At 44.2% G+C, this 12,500-nt stretch overlaps 1 protein-coding gene across 1 annotated transcript in view; it reads left to right on the plus strand.

Annotated features, from left to right (window-relative positions):
- The window catches only part of LOC115110845 (growth arrest-specific protein 7-like), a 38,051-nt gene that overhangs the window by 2,048 nt on the left and 23,503 nt on the right, over positions 1–12,500 (plus strand). Inside the window, exons 2-4 of the mRNA XM_065006746.1 lie at positions 5,210–5,330; positions 6,912–6,989; positions 11,769–11,857. Of these exons, the coding sequence (XP_064862818.1) occupies positions 5,210–5,330; positions 6,912–6,989; positions 11,769–11,857 (288 nt within the window). The remainder of the gene's footprint in view (positions 1–5,209; positions 5,331–6,911; positions 6,990–11,768; positions 11,858–12,500) is intronic.

Below are 12,500 nucleotides of genomic sequence, written 5' to 3' on the forward strand. Positions count from 1 at the left end.
CTGAGTACAGCGCTCAATAATCTGAGTACAGCGCTCACAAAAACAAGCCATACAGATACCCGCTATGTTGTGGAGTCAGTAAAAGTCAGAAATAGCATTATAAATATTCACTTACCTTTGATGATCTTCATCAGAATGCACTCCCAGGAATCCCAGTTCCACAATAAATGTTTGTTTTGTTTGATAAAGTTCATCTTTATGTCCAAATACCTGTAACAGTTTAAAACTGTTACAGGGCACTTGGTGCACCACCAAGACTTCCTGGAGTGACAGTGAGAGGGCTTTGCCCACCGGGCCACACCACTGAGAGAGAGAGCTCGGCCCTAAGTAGGATGGATACAATAGGCAGAGAGATACATTGACATGCAGAGCTGAGTGTAGAGAAAATCAGTCAGCGGTGAGGATTTAACACTAGGCCAGGCTCTTCCTTTAGTACCCCTGTCTCTAACCAGCTTCAGGTGCTGCACTATAATAATCCCCCTATTGCAGGTAGCACAATGTGGGGTTAATGCTCTCATTCATTCCCAGTCATACCAATGAAGCCACAGAAGGGCATGCTAACAGCAAGAGCCCAGACTCTCCTCTGTAGTGGTGGGAGAGGGCCTGTCCTGTTGCTTTGTTGGTATTCAATGGGAACTGAGGAAACTGGAGGGGAGTATACTCTATAAAGAGCCTCCTCCCAGGGGTTGCAGTGGGAGCACCACCCCAAAGGATTGTGGGATTTGGCAGGAGATATCCAGAGGATTTTGTCCTTTTAAATTCTTTGAAAGCTTGGATGCCGTTCCACTTTATTCAACAGTTTTTTGCCAGGGGACATGTGAAATCGCTACAGCTCAGGGAAGTGAGATAAATCACATATGATACAAATCTCAAGATAAGAATCTGTCATTTACATCTCTCTGGGAGGATTAATTAGTTAACGATTCATGTCTCCGGGCAAAAAGTACCAGTTCACTGCTATTCCATGGTTCAGAGGATGGTATGCTGCCTAAGATGCATTAGGTCAGGGTTAGTAGTGGCCATTATACTTGTATAAAGTCTGATTTATGTTAAGCTAATGGACATTGTGCTCCTTGGTGATACAGTATGTTCATGATTTGTCTGACATAGTGAAAATCACATACAGTATGTCCTTATTGGGAGCTTGAGGAAGGATAATGCATTTTATGAGCTCATGATAAATGACTGAGGACAGTTTCCTGCAGAACAGCATGGCTCGTCAATGAAGACGAGGTGCTTTGTATTGTACTGCAAACTGCTCACTGCAAGCCCAGTGCTTTATATCAGAAAGAGAGACAGAAAGGAATCCCTTTTATCTTGTACATCAAACGAGTGTAGATATCAGCAGGATCTCTCTGCTTTATCATTCCATTATTATCCTTCCCTCCTCTCCTCCCTTTCCCCCTCTCCTCCCCCTCTGTCCCCACACTCCGCAGTGGATCTGGGGTAGGGTCGTGACTAGCAGCCAGTCACCATGTTAGAAGTGGTACAGGCAGAGTTCAGCAGGCCCTCTGTCAGATACAGCAGACAGCTTTGACTGGGCAACACACTGTTGTTAATGACAATGAATCGTCCGTCAGGCCATCCCTGTAGATTAAAGAGGACGTTTGCCTTATAAAGTACACTACAGTAAATTCTGCAGTTGCAATGTGACTAGGAGCTTTATGGGTGTGTATAAGCCTTCTGGGAACTGCTGATAAGGTCCCAGAAGCTGTTGTTGTTATTTATCCAGATAGTGGATCATTGTGAATAACACCCTCCAACCAAGGGAAGGCACTGTGAAAGCCCTGAAGAAAGCACTGTGAGCCGAAAAGAATAGCTTCTAAATAATAACAGCACATCGGAACGGATGTTGTTTGCTTATGTGAGAATGCTATTCATTGACTACATCTCAGCGTTCAACACCATAGTACCCTCAAAGCTCATCACTAAGCTAAGGAACCTGGGACTTAACACCTCCCTCTGCAACTGGATCCTGGACTTCCTGACGGGCCGCCCCCAGATGGTGAGGGTAGGTAACAACACATCTGCCACGCTGATCCTCAACACTGGAGCTCCACAGGGGGGCGTGCTCAGTCCACTCCTGTACTCCCTGTTAACCCATGACTGCATGGCCAGGCACGACTCCAACACCATCATTTAGTTTGCAGACGACACAACAGTGGTAGGCCTGATCACAGACAACGACGAGACAGCCTATAGGGAGGAGATCAGATACCTGGCCGTGTGGTTCCAGAATAACAACCTATCCCACAACATAGCCAAGACTAAGGAGATGATTGTGGACTACAGGAAAAGGAGGACCGAGCACGCCCCCATTCTCATCGACGGGGCTGTAGTGGAGCAGGTTGAGAGCTTCAAGTTCCTCGGTGTCCACATCAACAACAGCAAACTAGAATGGTCCAAACACACCAAGACAGTCGTGAAGAGGGCACGACAAAGCCTATTCCCCCTCAGGAAACTAAAAAGATTTGTCATGGGTCCTGAGATCCTCAAAAGGTTCTACAGCTGCAACATCGAGAGCATGCTGGTTGCATCACTACCTGGTACGGCAATTGCTGACCGCAAGGCACTACAGAGGGTACGAACGGCCCAGTACATTCACTGGGGCTAAACTGCCTGCCATCCAGGACCTCTACACCAAGCGGTGTCAGAGGAAGGCCCTAAAAATTGTCAAAGACCCCAGCCACCCCAGTCATAGACTGTTCTCTCTACTACCGCATGGCAAGCGGTACCGGAGTGCCAAGTCTAGGACCAAAAGGCTTCTCAACAGTTTTTACCCCCAAGCCATAAGACTCCTGAACAGATAATCAAAAGGCTACCCAGACTATTTGCATTGTGTTCCCCCCCACCCCCCCCAAACCCTCTTTTTACGCTGCTGCTACTCTCTGTTTATCATACATGCATAGTCACTTTAACTATATATTCATGTACATACTACCTCAATTGGACTGACCAACCAGTGCTCCCGCACATTGGCTAACCGGGCTTTCTGCATTGTGTCCCGCCACCCACCACCCGTCAACCCTTCTTTTACACTACTGCTACTCTCTGTTCATCATATATGCATAGTCACTTTAACCATATCTACATGTACATACTACCTCAATAAGCCAGACTAACCGTTGTCTGTATATAGCCTCGCTACTGTATATAGCCTCGCTACTGTATATAGCCTCGCTACTGTATATAGCCTGTCTTTTTTACTGTTGTTTTATTTCTTCACTTACCTATTGTTCACCTAACACCTTTTTTGCACTGGTTAGAGCCTGTAAGTAAGCATTTCACTGTAAGGTCTACACCTATTTTATTCGGCGCACGTGACAAATAAACTTTGATTTGGTTTGATTTCAAGGGTGGACAAATATATTGGAACCCTTGAACTTCTGAAATAAGTTAAAATGGAATCATTTTTGTATTGGATTGTCAACATTGCAGAACTAATTTTTCTGGGGAAACAAGTTTACAATGTTATTTAAGAAAATTTCAACAAATGGCATGGACAAAATACATGGCACCCAGGGGCTAATACTTGGTTAAACAGCCTTTGGCGAACATGACTGCAAAAAAACACTTATTGTAATCATCAATGGGGTTGCTGCACATGGCAATACGGCCCATTTTTCAGCTGCAAACTGCACCAATTTTTCAATGTTTGAGTGAAGCCTTTCACCAACTGCAGTTTTCTGATCTCACCATAGGTTTTTGATGGGATTCAGATCTGGACTCATTGCTGGCCACTGCAGAAGTCCACTATTTATTATTGAATCATTCCTGGGTGCTTTCTCATTTGTGTTTGGGTTGTTGTTCTGCTGGAAGACCCACAACCTTCAACAGAGATCAGTGGAGGAAAAAGTACCCAATTGTCATACTGGAGTAAAAAAAAGTGAAAGTGAAAGTGAAAGTAAAAGTAAAAGTGAAAGTGAAAGTGAAAGTAAAAGTGAAAGTCACCCAGTAAAATACTACTTGAGTAAAAGTCTAAAAGTATTTTGTTTTAAATATACTTAAGTATCAAAAGTAAAATAATTTAAAACTCCTTATATTAAACAAACCATACGACACAATTTCCTTGTTTTTGTTATTTACGGATAGCAAGGGTCACACTTCAACACTCAGACATAATTTAAAAACAAAGCATTTGTGTTTACTGAGTCCGCCAGATCAGAGGCAGTAGAGATGACCAGGGATGTTCTGTTGATAAGTGTGTGAATTGGACCGTTTTCTGTCCTGCTCAGCATTCAAAATGTCATGAGTACTTTGTCAGGGAAAATGTATGGAGTAAAACGTACATCATTTTCTTTAGGAATGTAGTGAGGTAAAAGTTGTCAAAAATATAAATAGTAAAGTACAGATACCCTAAAAAACGACTTAGTACTTTAAAATATTTTCACTTAAGTACTTTACACCACTGACAGAGACACAGTTTGAGGACACTGGGTTGAACATTGCACTCCAGAACACCTTGATAATCTGATTTCATGATATCTTGCACACATTCAAGGCCCCCAGTTCCAAAGGCAGCAAAGCAAATCCACAGCATTTTCAAACCTGCCCATGTTTAATTGTAGGGAGTGTGTTCTTTTCTTTGTTTGCTTCCTTTGCTCATCGATAAACATAAGGCGGATCTGTGTTGTCAAAGAGCTCTAATTTTGTTCCATTAGGCTTGTTTAGGTGGGGGTTTTCAGAGTGCAATGGGGCTTTCTTTTGTCTCTTTCAGCAGTGGGGTCTTCTCAGTTTACCAACAACCACATGAAGGGTTCCAAGAAAAGAGCACCCTTCCTACAATCAAACAAGCTTTCCCATTCCTTGCCACAGTTCAATATTTCCTGAATGAATCATTATGTTAATTATGACATTGTTCCTAAATAAAAACAGATATTTCCTACACAGCTGTGTCTGCGCCTGTGATCAGCCTGCTTTAGAAATGTGGGAGTACTTTGTACTGTAACTGGGAAGAAATGAGCAGACACTGCTAATTGGGAACATTAGAGGCTGATGCAACCCCTCCTTGATATGCAGATACGTAGTATGGAATATTATGTGTATTAATCAAGTGCGCAAATCAATTACAGTAAAAAAACTGAACAAAAGCAACATTTCTCAATGAATAGTTAATATTTGTACTCACCATTTATATGAGCAAGACTGGGAAACAGTCCCAGCTTATATGAATTATCTGGTAGTGAAACGAGTGGTATGTTTGTGACAGAAGCCAGCGGCCACCAGCCCTGCACCGGGGGATGAGAGTAAGAGTGTCCCTCTTCCCCAAGGCTGGAGATGTTACAAGTCACCCGAGGGATGCAGGTACTACGTCAACACCGGCAGCAAAGGTGAGCCAGGCACACAGCTCCACCACAACCCTACTGACATGCTCACTCATGTGAGAGGAGGATCAATATTATGAGGAGGGTGGAAGAAATCTGGCAGATCCTCCACTCCTATTGGCTGTGATTAACCTTCTGCCAGCACCATATATTTCTACAATACATCTCTGACTATGTATATATAATGTATATATCTGCATTATTACTGTAGCTATATAACCTGCCCGATTTATGCTGGAACCAATACATATTTCATCATTTCACGAGCAAAAACAGTGTGATGCGTCCACACGCATAAAGCTTACTTCATTTTTTTACTGAGTCAGGTTAGCGTTCACAAATGTTAAATCAGAAACCATCAGTTCCAATTGTCAGTTTTTGTTTGGTAACCATAGTTTCCAATTCTGCTGTGAAATGCTGCTGTCTCAGAGAGCTCATTACCATTCCCCATCATCAACATCTCTCCAGCGCATTTATCTGAAGGAGGGCTTAACATCTCATCCACTTTCATCTGATTAGCCCAAATGGCAGCCACTGCTGCAGGTACCTTAGCAGCTCAACCCATGTGTTCCACAAAGCCGTCCTGTGTAATGACATTTAAACAACCCCTGTTTACTAGACAGAAGAAATACCTGCTTGTTTAATACCAGGGCTAATAGGCAGCCAACCAGATGCTTATCAGACCCTTTTCATTTGGTGGTCTGCACTACACAGACAGAGTTCTCTCTGTGTGTGTGTGTGTGTGTGTGTGTGTGTGTGTGTGTGTGTGTGTGCGTGCGTGCGTGCGTGCGTGCGTGCGTGCGTGCGTGCGCGTGTGCGTGTGCGTGCCCCTGCCCCTCAATGGGATAGGAGCCAGAGAAAAAGACTGTTTCCCACAGGACAAAGCCAGGCTTCACCCACGGCAGTTCCAACACTCTGGCAGAACACTGCACCTTGGCACACCACACACTGTAATAGAGATAAAGACCCAGGGGCTATTTTATTAAACCATATGCTGTAACACTCATTATTATATTAATTCAACTGCATAATGATTAGAATGTGTTTTTGAATTACACTGATTAGAGATGCTATTTTTAAAGGGCACTCAGTTGTATTTTCAAGCAAATCTAACACTTTTATTACTGAAGAGCATGTAATGTACCGACGTTATCAGATCACTGTATATACAGTGTCTCTGCCTGATTGATAGTCAGAAAGCCTCTCTAACACTATCCAGATAACAAAGGACTTCTTGCTCCACTGACTGTTTCTTTGATGCCCCGGGAACATTCTCAGAGAATGTCAAGAATATCAATAGTTTTTTCTGCAAGTGAATCATTCATTTCAATACTTTTCATTTCAAGTATTCTCGTCTTGTTGCTCTGTTCTCAACTGAACGAGAACACTGATTATCAGAACACTGTAGTCGCCCGCTATAGTCCTGTGTGACCATGTCCTCTACAATACTTTCTGAACATTTCTGAATGGTTGTGCTCTCCACCTGTGTTCTTTAGAGTTTCATTCAGCGTTCAGGGAAACTGTGGAACTGTGTGTCCATTGTGCCTTACTCCTCATTTGGCTTTAACCATTTATGTGTCCTTCCAGAAACAACATGGGAACGGCCCTCTGCTACTTATGGAACCCCAGTGAGACCACCGGCACAAAGAAACTCCTTACCAGAAGGTAACATCAAGCCTCTTCTGATTTAAATCTACCATATCTATTGAGTTAAATAAGTGTCAAAAGTGTTGCTTGCATCGATATAGCAATTCCTCTTCTTCGCTGTGTAGTAGCTGTACAACTGAAGCCTTAGCAATCTAACTTGACCTAGCTAGCTGGAACACTTGTTGGCTTATTTAGGGGCATTTCAGGTTCTGCCTCTCATTACTGTATGTCTGAGGAACACCATCCCAGGCCAGTAGATGGTAGTCCACTGCTGGCATGTTCTCTCCACACATTGGGAGAACAACCAGGGAGAGAACAGCCAGCTGTAGGGATTTGTCAGACCAGACAAGGCTAATCCTCCCAGGGGAGGCAGGCAGTAATGAAGCCCAGGTTGAGGGATCTCTCTGCCTGGCTAGTCCAGCCGGAATCCTCCCTGGGCTCTGGATGCCCCGGCCCGGCACTGGAGACAAGCACCAGGAAGTTAGGGATTGGGCGGATTGGGGGTAAGTTTAGAGAGGGTGAAGTAGTGTTGAACAGGAAGTGGGCTCAGATTACACTGCCTGTATCTGAGTCCATAACTCAGTCTGCTTGGATAATGCAAAGCATTCATGGAGACAGCCATGGGCTCTAGAATAAGTATGACGGCACCACCATGGGCTCCCTATCTGTGGCAGAGCATTCTGTTGATGATACCGCAGATACACACCTAGTGAGACTTCATACCATTCCATTTCAGCACACTGTTGTTCTGAGACCTCGTAAAATAGCTTGATCCCTTGATATATATTTCTGTATATGTCTCTCTAACAGAGTATCCATCCCCCTCTGATCCATATTCTCCTGGTCTCTGCTCCATTATGTGTGAGGTAGAGCTGGGTCATTATGTCATGTCTTTACATGGCTGTGGTGCTCAGCTTCCCTCAGGGGTCATTATGTTGTGTCTTTACATGGCTGTGGTGCTCAGCTTCCCTCAGGGGTCATTATGTCATGTCTTTACATGGCTGTGGTGCTCAGCTTCCTTCAGGGGTCATTATGTCATGTCTTTACATGGCTGTGGTGCTCAGCTTCCTTCAGGGGTCATTATGTCATGTCTTTACATGGCTGTGGTGCTCAGCTTCCCTCAGGGGTCATTATGTTGTGTCTTTACATGGCTGTGGTGCTCAGCTTCCTTCAGGGGTCATTATGTCATGTCTTTACATGTCTGTGGTGCTCAGCTTCCCTCAGGGGTCATTATGTTGTGTCTTTACATGGCTGTGGTGCTCAGCTTCCTTCAGGGGTCATTATGTTGTGTCTTTACATGGCTGTGGTGCTCAGCCTCCCTCAGGGGTCATTATGTCATGTCTTTACATGGCTGTGGTGCTCAGCTTCCTTCAGGGGTCATTATGTCATGTCTTTACATGGCTGTGTTGCTCAGCTTCCTTCAGGGGTCATTATGTTGTGTCTTTACATGGCTGTGGTGCTCAGCCTCCCCAGGGGTCATTATGTTGTGTCTTTACATGGCTGTGTTGCTCAGCTTCCTTCAGGGGTCGGTCATTATGTAATGTCTTTACATGGCTGTGTTGCTCAGCTTCCTTCGGGGGTCATTATGTTGTGTCTTTACATGGCTGTGGTGCTCAGCTTCCTTCAGTTGGTCTTTACATGGCTGTGGTGCTCAGCTTCCTCAGGGGTCATTATGTTGTCTTTACATGGCTGTGGTGCTCAGCCTCCCTCAGGGTGTCATTATGTCATGTCTTTACATGGCTGTGGTGCTCAGCTTCCTTCAGGGGTCATTATGTTGTGTCTTTACATGGCTGTGGTGCTCAGCTTCCCTCAGGGGTCATTATGTTGTGTCGTTACATGGCTGTGGTGCTCAGCTTCCCTCAGGGGTCATTATGTTGTGTCTTTACATGGCTGTGGTGCTCAGCTTCCCTCAGGGGTCATTATGTTGTGTCTTTACATGGCTGTGGTGCTCAGCTTCCCTCAGGGGTCTTTACATGGCTGTGGTGCTCAGCTTCCCTCAGGGGTCATTATGTTGTGTCTTTCCAAGGCTGTGGTGCTCCGCTTCCCTCAGGGGTCATTATGTCATGTCTTTACATGGCTGTGGTGCTCAGCTTCCTTCAGGGGTCATTATGTCATATCTTTACATGTCTGTGGTGCTCAGCTTCCCTCAGGGGTCATTATGTTGTGTCTTTACATGGCTGTGGTGCTCAGCTTCCTTCAGGGGTCATTATGTTGTGTCTTTACATGGCTGTGGTGCTCAGCCTCCCTCAGGGGTCATTATGTCATGTCTTTACATGGCTGTGGTGCTCAGCTTCCTTCAGGGGTCATTATGTTGTGTCTTTACATGGCTGTGGTGCTCAGCTTCCCTCAGGGGTCATTATGTCGTGTCTTTCCATGGCTGTGGTGCTCAGCTTCCCTCAGGGGTCATTATGTCATGTCTTTACATGGCTGTGGTGCTCAGCTTCCCTCAGGGGTCATTATGTTGTGTCTTTCCATGGCTGTGGTGTTGGAGTCAATTAAGCTTGTTTTTCAACCACTCCACACAATTCTTGATAACAAACTGTAGTTTTGGCAAGTCGGTTAGAACATCTACTTTGTGCATGACACAAGTAATTTTTCCCAAAATTGTTTACAGACAGATTATTTCACTTATAATTCACTGTATCACAATTCCAGTGCGTCAGAAGTTGACATACACTAAGTTGACTGTGCCTTTAAAGAGGCTTGGCAAATTCCAGAAAATTATGTTATGGCTTTAGAATCTTCTGATAGGCTAATTTACACCATTTGAGTCAATTGGAGGTGTACCTGTGGATGTGTTTCAAGGCCTACCTTCAAATTCAGTGCCTCTTTGCTTGACATCATGGGAAAATCAAAAGACATCAGTCAAGACCTCAGAAAAAAATTGTAGACCTCCACAAGTCTGATTCATCCTTGGGAGCAATTTCCAAACGCCTGAAGGTATCACGTTCATCTGTACAAACAATAGTACGCAAATATAAACATCATGGGATCACGCAGCCGTCATTCTGCTCAGGAAGAGATGTGTTCTGTCTCCTAGAGTTGAACGTACTTTGGTGCGAATAGTGCGAATCAATCCCAGAACAACAGAAAAGGACCTTGTGAAGATGCTGGAGGAAACAGGTACAAAAGTATTTATATCCACAGTAAAACAAGTCCTATATCGACATAACCTGAAAGGCCGCTCAGTGAGGAAGAAGCCACTACTCCAAAACCGCTATAAAAAAGCCAGATTATGGTTTGCAACTGCACATGGGGACAAAGATCGTACTTTTTGGAGAAATGTCCTCTGGTCTGATGAAACAAAAATAGAACAGGACAACAAATTCAAGGTATTTTAGTCGCCATCACAAAACCCTGACCTCAATCCCATGGAAAATTTGTGGGCAGGACTGAAAAAGCGTGTGCGAGCAAGGAGGCCTACAAACCTGACTCAATTACACCAGCTCTGTCAGGAGGAATGGGCCAAATTCACCCAACTTATTGTGTGAAGCTTGTGGAAGGCTACCTGAAACGTTTGACACAAGTTAAACAATTTAAAGGCAATGCTACCAAATACTAAATGAGTGTATGTAAACTTCTGACCCAATGGTAATGTGATGAAACAAATAAAAGCTGAAATAAATTATTCTCTTGTCACCTTCTGACCTTAGTTCTGTTATTATATATTTGTTTTAGCATGGTCAGGGCGTGAGTTGGGTGGGCAGTCTATGTTTGTTTTTCTATGTTGGTTTTTGAGTTCGGCCTAGTATGGTTCTCACTCAGAGGCAGCTGTCAATTGTTGTCCCTGATTGAGAATCATACTTAGGTAGCCTGGATTTCACTTTTGGGTTGTGGGTGTTTGTTTTCCGTGTGAGTGTTTGGTCCACACGGTACTGTTTTCGGTTTTGTATATTCACGTCATCGTTTGTTGTTTTGTTCGAGTGTTCTATTGTCTTTATTAAAAAACATTATGGACACTTACCACGCTGCGCATTGGTCCTCCGGTCCTTCTCGCTACTCCTCAGAAGAGGAGGACGAGAACAATTACATCTCTCTACTATTATTCTGACATTTCACATTCTTAAAATAAATTGGTGATCCTAACTGACCTAAGACAGGGAATTTCTACTGGGATTAAATGTCAGGAATTGTGAAAAACTGAGTTTAAATGTATTTGGCTAAGGTGCATGTAAACTTCCGACTTCAACTGTAATAATACTCTAGCTCATTTTGAGATGGGCTTCCTTGATATGCAGCGACAGGCCATGAATCACGGCTGATGAGGAACCATTAGAACCCTGTAGGATGTGAGTAGGGACATTACCGTAGATGTATGCAGGGTTGTGACACACACACACACACACATACAGACACACACACACACACACACACACACACACACACATACAGACACATGGGAACATCTCCCTTTAGGCCATTGTTTTCTTATGGGCCAGAGGGAGAAGAAGATGAAAACACCTATGAGATATGCTGTGTACTGAGCCGTAGCCCAGTGAGATGGACTGGAGCTGGGACAAAGGAGGGATGTAAGGGAGTGCAAACTGCTTTCTGTCTGGATGATGAATGGGGATGTATTATTCCCTACTGTTAGGATGCAAACGACTCCATAACATTAAGATGTCACTTGAAGACATAAGCACAACCTGACCTTTTCACTATAATGGATTGATACCCAGTCCTTCACATGAAGGAGTTGTATGTTCCCCCATCTGTTTATCGTTCTGAACTGATTCAGTAATGAGCGGGTTTAATCTGTCAATCATCTCAATGACATTTCTGATCTTTCCCCTGTAGCCAATGGAACACGTTACACCACCGGAAGTGCTATGCATCCCACGGACCCCCCTGGCGTGCCCCTACGGAGAGCCACTATGGACAAACAGGTGAGACTTTCAACTCAGCACTGTAGTCTGCAATACCCTTTTTAAAAGGGACTTCACCTGATACACCTATATTTTGTCCAACCCGTTAAGTCTATTACTGTTGGAACATTGCAATCAGCTCAACGTGTTGATCGGAGTGAAATAGTTGTCTGATATTGAATTCACATCAACATTAAGCAGCTCAAAACTCAATAATGGTTCCTGTAACACCTATAACATGTTGCAGGCAAACTAATGAACATTTTTACTATTTTAATGCAATAATTCCCTGTTTATTCTTGATATGGTATGCTTGAAATCCGTCGCACGCATCAAACATTCTTCAGGACAAAAATGGTCCTCTATGTTCCTCCCCAGTCCTGCTTTGAGCAGCTATGAACCTGGGCCAAGAAGTGTTACACGCCAACCCACGTGACTAATTACCCAGCGTTAGTGAGTACCCCGTCATCAGCTAACGGGAGAATACATGGACAGATTTGGGCCATATGGGCAGCTGAGATCTGGACCATGCCGCAGGGTTTGTTGTCAGCTTTTGTAAGGACACCAGCAAGATAATCTTTTTAGCTCAACTGGGAGAACTGGGCATCCTGGGTTTCTGGGAAAGTCCGCTGGCTGGATCGCCACGCTCCGAGCAGCCCGTAGG

This window comes from Oncorhynchus nerka, linkage group LG21 (assembly GCF_034236695.1).
Source record: "Oncorhynchus nerka isolate Pitt River linkage group LG21, Oner_Uvic_2.0, whole genome shotgun sequence".
Taxonomy (NCBI): Eukaryota; Metazoa; Chordata; class Actinopteri; order Salmoniformes; family Salmonidae; genus Oncorhynchus; species Oncorhynchus nerka.